The sequence below is a fragment of the Eublepharis macularius genome, chromosome 11 (genome assembly GCF_028583425.1).
Source record: "Eublepharis macularius isolate TG4126 chromosome 11, MPM_Emac_v1.0, whole genome shotgun sequence".
NCBI lineage: Eukaryota > Metazoa > Chordata > Lepidosauria > Squamata > Eublepharidae > Eublepharis > Eublepharis macularius.
In genome coordinates this window covers 63,668,283-63,683,875 of record NC_072800.1, presented here as the reverse complement: position 1 = coordinate 63,683,875, position 15,593 = coordinate 63,668,283, and the positions used below count along the sequence as shown (strand labels likewise).

The following is a 15,593-nucleotide window of genomic DNA, read 5'->3' as shown; positions in this document are numbered from 1 at the left end:
GGATCTCATGAGAAAGGCAGACTACAAATCATCCCAGTCAGGAAAATGACATTCTTTGCGAGGAGAATCACGTCTATGAGGCGCCTGGGGGGGTGGGGAGGGGTGGTCACCAGGCCGCAAGGCGGAACACGCGGTTTCAAACGAGCGCCCAGCCTTTCCAGGCCTGCTGTGACCATCGAATCAATTCCTCGGTCCCTTCCTCGGGCTACAGCGGCGGGAGGGCGTCGGAGGCAGCGACGCGCACACCAGCGCCGAGGAGGGGACGTCCCCGTCACTCAGCCGCGGCAGGAGCCGCCGTTTCCCCCGCCTCTGTAGGCAGAGCCGCTGCCCGGCCTGCCTGGCTCTGAAAAGCGGCCGCCGCCGCCGCGGTGTGAGGAGGGGAGGAACGAGAAAGAAGCGCGTCCTTTTCACCCTCAAGAGCTGCGGGCTGGAGCGCGGGAAGCGAGACAGGAGGGCGACGGGCGCTGCAGAGGTGAGCGGGAGAGGCAGCTGGGGCTGAGGACGGCTGGAGGGAGGGAGGAAGGGAGGAGCCGCGCCTGGCCCCGCTGCGCTTGTTTTTCCACGGCGCCCCCGTGTGAGAGCAAGCCGGAGAGCAGGGAAGCCCTGGCCGTGGAGCCTGTGACGGAGCCGATGCGCTACTTTGTAATTGCCCCAGCGTTGCTTCCAGCCGTCCCCGGCGGCAGAAAGTGGCCCCGGGGTATAAGCGGCGCAGCGCCTGCCTCGTTGGCCGCCCTTGGAGAGAGCCCAGAGGCTCGCCGGCGCTGTTTGGGCTCCTTTCTCACCTGCCAGGCCGTTCAAGGGCAAAGGTGCCTGCAGACTGGAACTGAATGCGTGATTAACGCGGGAGCGGCGGCCGGGGGGGGGGGCGTTAATACGGTATAAGAAGTCAAGTTGCGCAGGGCCAGCAAGCCGAGCGGCGTGCTTTTCAAGGCGCGCTACTGATAACAGGCTGCAGAGGTCGCCGAATGTATTTGCACGTTCAAGCGGGTAGAAAGGCTGCCAGTGAAAGAGATAAAATCAGTAGGACGTTGGCTGGCAAAAGCCACGGCCACGATAAACTCGTTAGCTTGGGAGATGTCCGCAGCACCTTTGGTCTCAGGTCAGATTCCAGCTCTAAAGAAGACTGCCCCCAAGAGGCAGAGCTGGATGGTGCAAGGATCTCTTCCAGAAGGAGAATCCGCCCCCCAAAGCAGGTCTCAGCAAGTACTGATAGAAGAGGTATCTTTCTCCCCACTGACCACTCCCTTTTGTGGTAGGCTCCTGCATACACCCTAGTAGAAATTGTTACTTGTTATAAACGAGCTTTAGTCCCTAATTGCCCCTGCAACCTTTTCTGATCCTAGGAAACGTCTCAGGGACCCACCTGGAGCAGTAGACAGGCTGGCTGGGAGTGGGGCTGCCTCTTACATGAGCAGAGCTCTGCTGATGGAAGAAGAATGGAGCAATTTCATCTCCCTCCCCCTTTTCAGTGCAGCTTCTCAACTTGTGCAGCTGTTACTCTAAGTAGGTCCTGTGGGCCTAGGAATAAAATTTCCCCTGAGGTCAGAATTGGCTGTTGGGGAAAGGAGGAGTGGTGGAAAAATCGGGGGTCCTTGTGTTGGTTCCAACCCACAGAATTTAAACCTAATGAAAAGCTACAATTCTTCTGTCTCAGTTCTAGCTGGTAACTTATTAATGCATTCTGTCATTTGATTACTTTGATGAACCTTTAGGATGGCATTGTTTAGTGAAGCAAGTAACCCTGACCCTAGGATCAAGAATGAATCCTATTTCTTTTCTTTGCTGCTTGTGCATGACAAACTCATTACTGTAGATTACTGTTGTTTTTATATGGTTTCAATTTGGTGAAATTTATCCAGCATCAGAAGACTAGAAAACTGATACCTTTTAGGTAGAAATCCTATGCATTTTTGTAACAGATGTAAGAAAGTAGTACTCCACAGGTGTCAGGCCCTGTAGGCTTACCTGGGAGTAAGCGGCATTAAAATCCATGGAGTTTACTTCTAAACATAGATGGGATTGGGCTGCACCTTCCTTAATCTGTGGATTTTGCAGACTGCGTTCCATCCTGCTGACAAACACACAGGACAAAGTTCAAGGAGGGGGAGCAGCTGTGTGTGGTTTTTTTTGTATGTTACTGCTGGCTGCTGTAACCAGCAGGAACATATTAGTCAAGAATATTACTTAAGGGTATGTTTCAGTCTGTGCCCCCACTGTTCTGCTTCAATCTGGAATTGTCAGAGGAGATGACAGCAGAGTTTCTGAAGCCAGCATCACATCTGTTGCGATACTTGTTTTGTGACATAGAACTTAACCTTACATGGCAGCATTGTCCACTGACTGAAGTGGGGGAGGGTTAAAAGTTAAGAAGAAAGAGACACATTTTGGTCCCTCAAATTATCATTTTGGTTTATGTTTTATTCTCATTTAAATATCTGTAACTAGTCTTGTCGCTGGCACCAATTAAATTAATTTAGTGTTTCACTAAATAGGTAACATCTCTTTCATTCCAATGTGGCCCAAACTATTTTTAATTCAGGCCCCCTTCTGAAGTTACTGTACCTTCTTAAAAACTCCCTATCTAAAGTCTGCACTATCTGTTTGATGAATGCACGGAGATTCTCCCACACCATAGTGTGCACCTGCTGCTCCAAATGTGGATCCAGGCAAATGATAGCTTGAAGACTGATTCTTTCCGTTTGTTCCACTCTCTTTCTTTGCCATGGGGTATGTCAGGCTGTTCTAGGCATTACCGTGAAGGACAGAAGCTGAACAACAACTTCCTCCAGCTGATTCTTACAGAGTTTCAGTGTAAGATCTCATGTTGAGAGGGGTTCCACCAGTATCCTAAGTCCTAGCAATCAAAATGTCTCTACAGAAAGTCTTATATTGGCCATTTCCACACATGTTGAATAATGTACTTTCAATGCACTTTAGCAATCCTTTGGAAGTGGATTTTTTGTTCCACACATGGAAATGCAGTTACAAGTGTTCACTAAAGCGTATTGAAAGTGGATTATCCAACGTGTGTGGAAGCAGCCAATCTCTCTCTGGGGTCCCAACCCCAGTTTGAGAATCTAGGTCTTTTTTCCCTATGCTGGAGTGAGAGATAATGTAGCATAGTGGTTAAGTAGTTGGGCTACTATGCAGCACTTTGCTGGTTTGAATCTCACTACTGCCATAAACTTACCAACCGGCCTCAGGATAATAACAGACTTTGTTCACTGTTCTGAGTGGGCAGTAATCTGTCCAGAACAGTGGTATACAAGTGAACCGTTATTATTATATCTGCTTTATAGTACCAGGATAAATCATTTTTGCCGTGGGCAGTTCATACTGCTCCTTCTGAGCAGTCTGTGGAGCAGTCCATTTTTAGCTTAGCAATTCTACCGTTCTAAAACAGAGTTACACCCTTCAATGCCCATTGAAGTTAGTGGTTGTAGAAAAGTGTACCTTTGCTTAAGATGGCAATGTCTGGTGTCTGTCTGCCGTATTTTTATTCTAACTTTCTTCCAAGGATTTCACAGCAGCGCACATGATGTTTTTCGTTCTCCATTTTAGCCTCACAGCAATCCTGTGGAGTAGGTTAGGCAGAGAGACCATAACTGGCCCAAAGACATCCTGACTAGAGATTCAAATCTTCATCTCCTCACTGCTATTTCAAGCACTGACTACACCATACTGGCTTGTACCTCTTTCCACATTGCTACAAGTTGCAGATGGTGTCATTTTTGGAGACAAACTTGCATGGATCCACAATCCATGTGATTTTTAAAAAAAATTCCCACAAGAATAGCTCATTACATAGAGCAGCCAGCTGACTCACCACCCTGAAACAATTTCAGGCTGGCTGTTTTGTGAATCAAACCCCAAATGAGATATTAAACAGCAGAATGTGATTATTTGACTTATCATATATACACTATGCACATATTTAGTAGCACTCTCTTTTATTATTATTATTGTTCTTGTTAAATACTGAAGCTTTGAACTTGGGCATTGAAGCCAAGTTCCAGTCAAGATCCCTGGTGACTACCATCTCATATTAATTCTTCCTATATACTTCAAGCTGACATGTCTGTTTCCCTATTTGAAAGTGATCTGTTTAAACCCAGAAATAATATGGGGTTGGGGGGTGGGTGGGATGGAATCTGGAGAAATCTAGCCTGAAGCTAAGCAGAAGTCAAGAAAAGGGCCTTGCTACTCATAAGTAGCTGGGGGGGGGCGGTTAGAAGTGAAAAGCTAAAGAGTTTATCAATGACATGAAGGATTCCTGGATCTTGTACCACTTCTTCTAACAAATATGAGAAAGAACAACTGGTTCTTCCTTCCCTTGCACTGCTGCTATTTTGCTCTGCTATTCCTTAGAGTAAACAGATAAAAAGGTGGAGGGAGGACAGTTCAGAAGTACGGGCAAGAGCATTACTGTGGCAGAAGATACCATACCATGCTTTGCTTTAGCTTTTCAGTTGATCCAAACATAGAGGATTCAGTAATCTTCCTTTGTTGATGGTTTATTGAAATCGGAATGGGACGTGCCCAGTAAAGAACTGACTACTGTGATATGGCAGCATTGTCGACTTGAAGTTTGTCACAAGGGTTAAGAGTACTACTTTAGTTTTAAAAAGGAAATACTGAGGGACTTACTTCAGACTTATGACATGAAACTGGATATCTTCATTTAACCACAGACTTCTGAAAATATTTGTCTTATTTCTGAGCAGCTGTTTAGGATCCAATGTAATGGAAATCAAAAGTATTTACTTTTACCTAATATGTTTACATGCATGTTCAAAAAGTAGTGAACTGGATGGTCTGTTCCTTAGGCACTCTCGCTGCTTTTTGTAAAAGAGCTCTGACCACATGGCTGGGATGTTTCACAGTGTATTTTAAATACCAAGAATAGGATGTTATATTTCACATTTTCTCATCATTTTCTTGGATGAGTCACGATTCTAGACAGTAAACTCATTTCAGCGGTTTATTTTTGCCAAAACAGTTGTTTTGTTGAGGGTGTAATTTACATTTTGAAATGAATAGTGTTCTCCTGGTTTCCAAAGCACCAAAACTAATAGACTGTAATCTCAGTTACAAAATTATATTAAAATCTTGTACATTTTGATGGTTAAGAAGCTTCTCAGCATTAGCTTAGGAGCCTCTATCACTTGTAAATGGGCTGACCCTGCAGTTATGGCGAAAGCTGCACATTGGGCATAGATTAACAGCAAATACAAATAAGGTTAGAAATCCAAATAATACCTTTAAGCATATATAGGATCCTGAGGCTCTAGCATATCATGCGGGGCTCGTTAGACATGTTGATCTTTGTCAACATTAGCAATATTCTCTTCAGTGTTAGGGAATTTTGTGTCTATTTGTCCCTCGGAATTGCACAAATGTTCAGTTCCAGCCTTGTGTTTGACAGTGCATTTACATGGGAGTCTGTGTGAAAGTGAATAGAACTGAGGTGCCAAGCTATAAACCTTACTGACAAGTCCTACTAAGTTGTAACTGTTTTCAGCCGTTAGGTCTTTGACCTCTGCCATATTTGTATAAGTGGGTGGCAGTGGTTGTTTTGCAAAGGAGGAAATGAAGCTGAGAGATAGTGACCAAATTCTACCCCGATTTTCAAAGATTTGTGATTGTGTATGAGAGCTGGGGGAAAAACACGTCATCACACAGATCTTAGACTTCCAATTACATTTGTGCACATGTTCAAGAATTCCAGAGAGCATGTTCTTGTCGCAACCCGCTGACTGACTCCCGCTCACAGCTCTCTGTGTATGTACCGATATTTATCTGTAACTTTAGCCAAGCGGCGCAGAGGCCCCGTTGGACAAGGCCTGGTTCAAGCCCCCCCCCTCCTCACTGCCTTGTCATGGAGTTGGTCTTTCAATAAAATATATGTTTGGTGTAAAAAAAAAAAAATTCCAGAGAGCAGGCATCTTTTGCATCATACACTTTGTTTTTTAATGTTTCTACCAAGCATCATTGGAAAACATTCTCTCAATTGTTTGTGCCTGAATTCCTTTGCCATCCAGTGTTGTTTCTCTATGTAAAATGTAATTATTTTAAAATATTTTATATTTCAGCTTGTATTAGAACAAAATTGCATATTTTTTATAGAAGTGTGTATGTATATATGTACATATAAATGCAGAATGTGTTAATGGGTAAATATGAACTGTTTGTGTTTTTTCTTTGTTTGCTTTTAGATACTATCCTGTAGTCTCTGTCTATTGGGAGATGGAATCAATCTCTATGATGGGGAGTCCTAAAAACTTAAATGAAACTTTTTTGCCAAATGGTATAAATGGTATCAAGGACAACAATAAGGTCACAATTGGTATAATTGGAAGTGGGGACTTTGCTAAATCTTTGACAATCAGACTTATCAGGTGTGGGTACCGTGTGGTTGTGGGAAGCAGAAACCCCAAGTTTGCTGCTGAGTTCTTCCCACATGTCATCGATGTCACTCATCGTGAAGATGCTGTAGCAAAAACAAATTTAATCTTTGTCGCCATCCACAGAGAACACTACAGTTCTTTGTGGGATCTCAAACACCTGCTTGTTGGTAAAATCCTTGTGGATGTCAGCAACAACATGAGAGTCAACCAGTATCCAGAATCCAATGCAGAATACTTGGCATCCCTTTTCCCAGATTCCATTGTCGTCAAAGGATTCAATGTTATTTCAGCCTGGGCACTGCAGTTAGGACCAAAAGATGCCAGCAGACAGGTATGTTATGCATGTCTGCATTTAAACAATAGGAATGTAAATAATAATTGAGTATGATCACTGTCTCACTGATCCCTGCATCCCTAACTGACCTGTAATGTCTGCCCTCATCAATTATTGAATGTTGTTCAGCGGTTTTCACAGTGTAGGTAAGAGCTGGCCCTCCTAGCACTAGTACAAGGCTACAGGCTACCCACAGCACAGGGAACAGACATCACTGTCAGTGTCACTGCAATGAGCAACCGCCAACATAGCTGAGCTGGCTGTAAGGAACTACACCACACGAGGCTGCCAAAGTAATTCTACCATTGCAGCAATGGCTACAAACTCACATGAGAAAATCTCCCTTTATATTTAGAAGTAAATAGGGCAGACTGTCTAGTTGTGCCTCAAATGCCTTTCCCAGCATGGTGTTTTGGTTGTTGTCGCATAGGCCAAGGGGTTGGATAGGAACAGGTTGCCTGCTTTCCAAATTAATTAATCTTCTTTACCAGTCAGATGTGGCAAGAAGAGGGATGTTCTGATATTATTCTCCAGCTATATGATTAAAGCAGCTTTATCTTTCAGTTATATCATTAGAGGCTTGTAGGTTCAGGAACAAGATCTTGTATCTTTTTTACTAGGGTCACCAGTCCTCCAGTGGGGGCAAGGGATCCCCCACTCCCACTACCTCTCTCCACTACCTCTCACCTGGCCAGTGGGTGGGAAGCAAGCTCCTGCATGCTCCAGAGCACTTCCTTGTCACACCAGAAATGACGTCATTCCCGGCAAGACAAGGAAGTGCTCTGGAGTGCGAATGCACAAGGTGAGTACCCCCAATGTGCACACCCACCTCATACCCCAGTCTGGGCTCCAGGGGACCTGGCAACCCTACTTTTTTACTGATAACCATAAATGCACATTTTAAAAGAGACTCTTGCCTTTAATTCTTTTGATCTGTAATACTCATAATGTTGATTTCTCAGTCCATGAAATTGTCGGCTTTATACTTCGTTTTTTATATTGTTGCATATAATTAACTTGATTTTCTAGGTCTACATATGTAGTAACAGTGTTCAGGCTCGTCATCAAGTTATTGAACTTGCTCGTCAGCTCAGCTTTATCCCCTTTGATTCGGGTGCTTTATCATCTGCAAAGGAGATTGAAAATTTACCTCTGCGACTCTTCACACTGTGGAAAGGACCAGTTATAGTGGCAGTTAGCCTGGCTACTTTCTTCTTCGTCTATTCATTCATCAGAGATGTAATACATCCATATTTGAGAAACCAGCAGAGTGATTTCTACAAGATTCCTATTGAGATTGTGAATAAGACATTGCCAGTTGTTGCTATCACTTTACTGTCTTTAGTGTATTTATCGGGACTTCTAGCAGCTGCTTATCAGCTTTATTATGGCACCAAATACAAACGATTTCCACCCTGGATAGAGAGCTGGTTGCAGTGCAGAAAACAGCTTGGGCTGCTTAGCTTTTTCTTTGCAACAGTACATGTGGCTTACAGCCTGTGTTTGCCCATGAGGAGATCAGAACGCTACTTGTTCCTCAATACGGCATATCAGCAGGTAAGGAAAGTAATTTTTTAGATGCTATTTTACTCAGACTGTCCAAGTGTCCTGAAACCTATGTATGTACTGTATCTCTCTGCACCATAGTCCATATGAAATTTGGTCAATGCCGTCTCCAAAATAAAAAGAGGCATAGAACAAAGCTACTAAAAATGGCTTTGCCAGCATAACATTTCTTAAAACACACAGCATAAAATATACAAAATTAGAAAAGCATTAAAACAGTATAAATGAAAAGGAAACTGTCTTTAAGGTATTGATAAAATCATAGTGCATAAGAATCTGAGCCAAGTCCCAAAAGGTTAACAGTTTGGGCACCAGGCAAAGGGTGAGGGGGGGGGCGGATATTCCAAAAAGGAGCCCTCACAGTACAGCAGATCCTGCATTTTAGTGGCTGCCCATTCCACCTCTGAAGGTAGGGGGATGAAAAGCAGAGCCTGTGATAAGGTTTTACTGATGAAACCCATAAGGAATTACAATTATTTAGTATTATAAATTAATTATTATTTAATAATAGTAATAAAATAATTGTTAAAGTATTGCATGATATATAGAGTTGCGTAGGAACATTGAATTCTGAGAGCTATATAAATTATTTACAGAGGACAAATTTGTAACTGTTAATTTTGCATAACTCTTGGATTGGGACAAAAGTTATTCATAGCGCTGAAGAGACCCTCTCTCCATTGCTGGAAGTCCTGTTCAGGCACCTCCCACATGGTTTAGATTTTGTCAGGCATGTTTTTCCAGCCTTCCAAATTAATTATTAATTTTGAATAAGTGTGCTTAGTGATCTCGGAATTTAAGGAACTTCTTTCACCATCAGGTCCATGCAAATGTTGAAAATTCGTGGAATGAGGAAGAAGTATGGCGCATTGAAATGTATGTCTCCTTTGGAATAATGAGCCTTGGTCTCCTTTCTCTGCTGGCTGTAACTTCTATTCCTTCAGTAAACCAATCTTTAAATTGGAGGGAATTCAGTTTTATACAGGTATGCATTTTGGAGAATGTAAATTAATGTATCACAACATGTTTTCAATAGGTTGGTGCTAACAATATGTATTTATTTAGGATATTTGTACTTTCCTGTGACACCATGCACAAGGCGGCTTTCAACATTCATATAAAAGCATAAAATAATATTTAACATGCATAGTAAATATGTACACAGTTTTCACATACTTAGTTCCTTTTGGTACTGTTATCTGTGAAGGACACTGTGGTGGTGGAGAATGCTCTTAGGTCAGTTGACTTATGGCAATGCCTGGTGGGGTTTTCATGGGGTTTTCATGGCAAGAGACTAACAGAGGTGGTTTTGCCTGCCTCTGCAACCCTGGCCTTCGTTGGAGGGCTCCCAATCCAATTATTAACCAAGGCTGACCCAGCTTAGCTTCTGAGATCTGATGAGATCAGGCTTACCTGGACTATCCAGGTCAAGGCATGAAGGACATTAGTCATGTCAAAAGCAACCTTGAGAAAAGAAACTTGTAAACGCCATAACTATGATCACTTGGTTCAAAGTAGAACAGATTACATCCCACGAAAACATTTTCACATACAGTTTTCTGATAGAGGCAGGAATGCATCATTCTGGTCTGTTGTGCATTTGGTTTTTACACAGTCGCCTACTCACCCTTGCAACAGTTCTCTGTTACTTCCTGAAATACTAATTATTTCCATAACCTAAGTCTGTATGACTGGGATCCTGGAATATTTATTTCCTGATTACTCTGCAACTCACTTTTCCTTTACTCTTTACTGTTTTGTTGTTAGCCTGCTCACCAGTAGAATAACTTGAATAGAACACTAGTTCTAAAAAAATCCTAGAGCATCCAAGGTGCCTTGTGGGATCATAAGAACATAAGAGAAGCCATGTTGGATCAGGCCAATGGCCCATCCAGTCCAACACTTTGTGTCACAGAGTGGCCAAAAAACCAGGTGTCATCAGGAGGTCTGCCAGTGGAGAAGGGACACTAGAAGCCCTCCCACTGATTGCCCCCCCCCCCCGCAAAAACACCAAGAATACAGAGCATCACTGCCCTAGACAGAGAGTTCCATGTATACCTTGTGGCTAATAGCCACTTATGGACCTCTGCTCCATATGTTTATCCAATCCTCTCTTGAAGCTGTCTGTGCTTGAAGCTGCCACCACCTCCTGTGGCAGTGAATTCCATGTGTTAATCACTCTTTGGGTGAAGTACTTCCTTTTATCCATTCTAACCCGACTGCTCTGTAATTTCATTGAGTGCCCACGAATTACTGTATTGTGAGAAAGGGGAAAAATACTTCTTTCTCTACCTTCTCTATCCCATGCATAATCTTGTAAACTTCTATCATGTCACCCCTCAGTCATTGTTTCTCCAAGCTAAACAGCCCCAAGCGCTTTAACCTTTCTTCATAGGGGAAGTGTTCCATCCCTTTAATCATTCTAGTTGCCCTTTTCTGCACTTTTTCCAGTGCTATAATACCTTTTGAGGTGTGGTGACCAGAATTGTACACAGTATTCCAGATGAGGCCGTGCCATTGATTTATACAGGGACATTATGATACTAGCTGATTTGTTTTCAATTACCTTTCTAATAATCCTCAGCATAGCGTTGGCCTTTTTTGTTGCCGTCGTATACTGTATCGACATTTTCAATGAGTTATCTACCACGACTCCAAGATTCTCTCTTGATCAGTCTCCACCAGTTTGGACCCCATCGTTGTGTATTTATATTTGGGGTTTTTGGCCCCAATGTGCATTACTTTGCACTTGGCCATGTTGAAACTCATTTGCCACGTTGATGCCCAGTCTCCCAGCCTTCACAGATCCCTTTGGAGTACCTCACAATCCTCCCTGGTTCTCACCACCCTGAACAATTTAGTGTCATCCACAAATTTAGCCACTTCACAGCTTACTCCCAACTCCAAATCATTAATGAACAAGTTTAAAAGCACCGGACCCAATACTGAGCCCTGTGGTACCTCACTGCTTACCACCCTCCACTGTGAATATTGCCCATTTATACTCACTCTTTGTTTCCTATTCATTAGCCAGTGTTTGATCCACCAGAGGACTTGTCCTTATACCCCATGACTATTGAGCTTACTTAGCAGCCTTTGATGAGGAACTTTATCAAAAGCTTTCTGGAAGTCCAGGTAGACAACATCTGTTGGTTCCCCGTTGTCCACATATTTGTTCACTCCCTCAAAGAACTCTTAACAGGTGCGTGAGACAAGTTCTTCCCTTACAGAACCCATGCTGAGTCTTCCTCAATAGCTTTTGTTCATCAATGTGCCTACTAATTCTCTGAGCAGTAGTCCTTCTAGTCCAGCATCCTATTTCACATAGTGGCCAACCAGTTGTCCCAGAAGGCTGACAAACAGGGCACAGAGGTTAAGGCCTTCATATTATGTTGCCTCCTGGCACTGGTGTACAGAGGTTTACTGCCTCTGAATGCAGAAGTTCTGTAGTCATCATGGCTGGCTGCCATTGAATGAATTATCTTCCATGAACCTGTCTAATCCCCTTTAAAGCTATCGGTGCGCATGGCCAACCACTGGCAATGAATTGTGCAATTCAGTTGCTCACTTAGTGAAGAAGTACTTCCTGTTATCCATCTTCAGGATATTGTCCATCAACTTCATCAGGTGCCTCAAGTTCTCGTCTTAGAGGACAGCAAGAAAAGTTCTGCCTGTTCATTTTCTCCATGCTGTTCATAGTTTTGTAAGTCTCTTTGTTACGTCCCTAGTAATTCCCTAATACAGGTGTCAATGCCTGTAAAAAGATATTTTGCAGTATAGGAGACAAAAGGCTGATACATAATTATGACACAACCCACAGTTTCGCTGCAGTTCATTGATATAACAGATGCATGCAACTCCGCAGAGGCAATTAAGCTTCATAAATCCCCAAATATGCCTGGAAGTTGAGATACTGTACGAAAGACCTCTGTCAATATCCTTGTTGTTCTACATACTGTACTGGAATCAGGTAAACACTACAACTGCTTTCTTCCAACCCTACAAAATGTCCCATGCCCCAATGCCATAGGAACATTCCATATGACCATTTTCACATGTTTGTCTTCTCTAGTTGCAGTCTGTGGAGAATTCAAAACCAGTCTTAGTATCCAGTTTAGACCCTCACAAGAGGGAAAATGGAAACCACAGAGCAAGTGAGGTGCTACCTTTTTATTGGATCAGCATGTTCAGAATGCTGAAATTAAGTTTTCAATTTATATTCTGTGAAAGTAGAGAAGAAGAAATTCTTAGTCAGAAGGTAATTTCAGGTGAGTGGCCATGTTGGTCTGTAGTAGAAGAGTAAGATTCAGGTCCAGTAGTACTTTAAAGACCAACTAGATTTCTAGAGTATGAGCTTTCAAGAGTCAGTAAATGACAAAGGGAGCTCTGACTCTTGAAGGCTCATACCCTGAAAATCTTGTTGGTCTTTAAGGTGCTACCCAAATCTTAGTCAGAAGGTGTGGTTTCTGGGTAGCTTTGAATTTGGGCTCATTTTCCCCCAGAAATGAATCTACACAGTTGGGTCTTTTGTTTCATTCTGTACAATGACTACAAAATTCTACTAGGTAGATGAACTATTTAAAATGTTTTGCAAAATTGAGTTATAAAGTTGTTAAATTACAGAGAGATGTTAAACATCTTTTTAACTATGTCGGATAATAAAGTTTTTGTATATATTTCCCTTGTTTCTGCCCACCACCGAAGTCTACACTGGGATATGTTGCTCTGCTCATAAGTACTTTCCATGTGTTGATTTATGGATGGAAACGAGCCTTTGAAGAAGAATACTACAGATTTTACACACCACCAAACTTTGTTCTCGCACTGGTCTTACCATGCACCGTAATTTTGGGTAAGATAATTTTGCTCTTGCCTTGTATAAGCAGGAAACTGAAACGGATAAGAAGAGGATGGGAGAAAAGCCAGTTTATGGATGATGGAAGTGGAACTGTTCCACATCCCTCACCAGAACGGATTACAGTCATGTGATTGTACAGTAACGCTGTTACCCCTGTCAACATTATCCTTTCAAAGAAGTTTAATACATGAGTTCATACAAACTTTGCTGTAAACTGAAAATTTGGTCTTTGGTGATATAGTAGGGCTTATGGTAAAAGCCATTAGTCAAGAATGAGCACCTGGGGGTGAAGATAAATGTATCATTCTAGCATATTGATATGCATTGCCACCCACATCTCCACATCTCAGTGCAGACAGAAATGCACGTGCTTGTATTCTGCCAAGTGCCACCACAAGTGGTTTCCTTGGGACCCGTGGTCATGTACAATGCCTGACTACATCCACCTCTCTTTCTCTACACTGAGGCTATTTGAACAGAATTTTAAGAAATGCAAATCTTTTAATAGCTTAGTGAAACAGAAAAGCCATTGGGTTTTGTGTGACATGTTTTGGGATTATATTTGCTGCTTGTAATTTCTCTCTAAATTGCTTAATAATACTTTTAAATGTGCTTTACATTTTTGCCCATTTTTGTTTTTACAATGAGCTTCTGTGATGAATGTGCTAATGTGAAACAGAAATATGTTTGTACTTCTAATGCTTCATTATAAATTGATGATCCCTTGCATCTGAAATTCCACTCTGTTGCTTTAGTTCTAGGTCCCTCAATATTGAAATGAAGCTTAGAATTGTTGCTACTCTTATATTCTTTGGTAAATTGTTCATGCAAAACCATTTAAAGTCAGAGTGAGTTGTCAAATAAATTTAAGGACAAAATGAGAAATGTCACATTAAGGAATATAAGGCAGTATTTAGTGTCTTTATGATACACCCTTTTAAAAAGTATTTAGCCTCACTAGATTCAGATTAAAAAAAATCATTTGTGTTAATGTTCTCAACAGCTGTAAGAATACCAGGCAGTATTAACAGCTACAGGATATATATTCATCAGTAAGAGTCACACTAGTGCTGTTAGGTAAATAAGTACTTGGTGCACAAAAGGAGGTCCCCAGTACACACTTCAAGTAGGCGATAAGCCACAAGGATGTCCTATGCTGGTGATGGTTCTGCTGGCACAGGGCCGGAAGCTGTGAGCCACAGCTTAAGAGCCTAGAGCATTTGGCCATGCCCAGGGTTTAAATTATCTGCAGAAACAGAGGAGAAGAGTTCTGGTCCATTTGCGTAATTTATGAAAACGCTCATTGCACTTTAAAAATAAATGAGAAAGCTGCCCTAAACCCCATTTTCTTGATATTTTCTATATCAAGATGGGAGGTTTTGCATAGTAGAAAGCATTTAAACATGCCGTCTGAATGGTACTTCAGTACATTCTGTAAGGCTATGAAGTGCAGTATACAACTATACTTGGCTGTTATAAAATAGTAAAGAGTCCAGTAGTACCTTTAAGACTAACCAACTTTATTGTAGCATAAGCTTTCAAGAACCACAGTTGTCTTTGTCAGATGCATCAGGAAGTTGGTTCTTGAAAGTTTATGCTACAATAAAGTCGGTTAGTCTTAAAGGTGCTACTGGACTCTACTATTTTGCAACTACACGGCTAACTCCTCTGGATCTATGACCTTGGCTGTAATAGTTAACATATCAAAGTGTGTCTTTGCATAGAGATCTTGTTAACAGCTTTGTTGCCTCTATGCATAAAGAAATATTTAATAATTTAAAATATTAAGGCCCTATTGCTTAGTATTTGAAAAAATACTAACCAACTGCTCAGATCTGAGAAGCAAGGTAAATGGAACCTTTGAGTGATAAATGTCTTCATCCAAAAAAATAGACAAAATCAACCTGATTTAGGGTGTATCCACAAAAGTGCCTTCCCCACCCCCATTCCGGCGCAGACAGCTAAGCCCTGACAAATTGCTCTGACAAATCGCCAACATACTTGAAAATTGGATACCATGCAGAAAACTGAATACCCTGCAGACCACAGAACATGTATGTACCACAGCACTGACTAGTTCTTGGCCTAACAATTGTTGCCAGGAGCAGAATATCATCTACAGTAATTGCAAACTCTCTTGAATATGTGTGGAACATTTGAGCTACTAGCACTGAAGAGCGTCACATAAGCGCAATGAAGCACTTTGGCGGACTGTGCCATTACGTCTAGTAACACTTACTAGTGAGTCTGTAATCCTTTTCACATGTAGTAAAAAGTAAATCCCATTGAAATCAGTGGAAGTTTTATGTGTTTAGGATTAGAGATGGGCACAAACAGCAATACGAACAAAAAAAAAGCCATGTTCGTATTGCTGTTTGTGCCCATCTCTAATCCTAAACACATAAAACTTCCAGTAGGCTCTCCTCCA

The 15,593-nt window shown here is 42.0% G+C and overlaps 1 protein-coding gene across 4 annotated transcripts; it reads left to right on the top strand.

Annotated features, from left to right (window-relative positions):
- Nucleotides 1-293: 293 nt before the first annotated feature.
- Nucleotides 294-13,901, top strand: STEAP2 (STEAP2 metalloreductase). 4 transcript variants are annotated; one of them, XM_054991960.1, is made up of 5 exons: nucleotides 294-472; nucleotides 6,216-6,738; nucleotides 7,771-8,298; nucleotides 9,128-9,292; nucleotides 13,012-13,901. In XM_054991960.1, exons 2-5 carry the CDS (start codon nucleotides 6,247-6,249, stop codon nucleotides 13,294-13,296), a joined length of 1,470 nt encoding a protein of 489 aa, XP_054847935.1. In that variant the 5' UTR covers nucleotides 294-472; nucleotides 6,216-6,246; the 3' UTR covers nucleotides 13,297-13,901. The 4 variants fall into 4 exon arrangements, with proteins under 4 accessions (XP_054847935.1, XP_054847938.1, XP_054847936.1 ...); XM_054991963.1 differs by lacking the exon at nucleotides 13,012-13,901 and adding an exon at nucleotides 11,338-12,200; XM_054991961.1 differs by lacking the exon at nucleotides 294-472 and adding an exon at nucleotides 1,153-1,218.
- The last annotated feature ends 1,692 nt before the right edge of the window (nucleotides 13,902-15,593 follow it).

Bases quoted from the DNA above. Each gene is read 5' to 3' on its own strand.
- STEAP2 (XM_054991960.1), top strand. From the start codon at position 6,247: ATGGAATCAATCTCTATGATGGGGAGTCCTAAAAACTTAAATGAAACT. The intron at 8,299-9,127 runs GTAAGGAAAGTA...TTTCACCATCAG, and splicing joins TCAATACGGCATATCAGCAG to GTCCATGCAAATGTTGAAAA. The intron at 9,293-13,011 runs GTATGCATTTTG...CCACCACCGAAG, and splicing joins GGGAATTCAGTTTTATACAG to TCTACACTGGGATATGTTGC.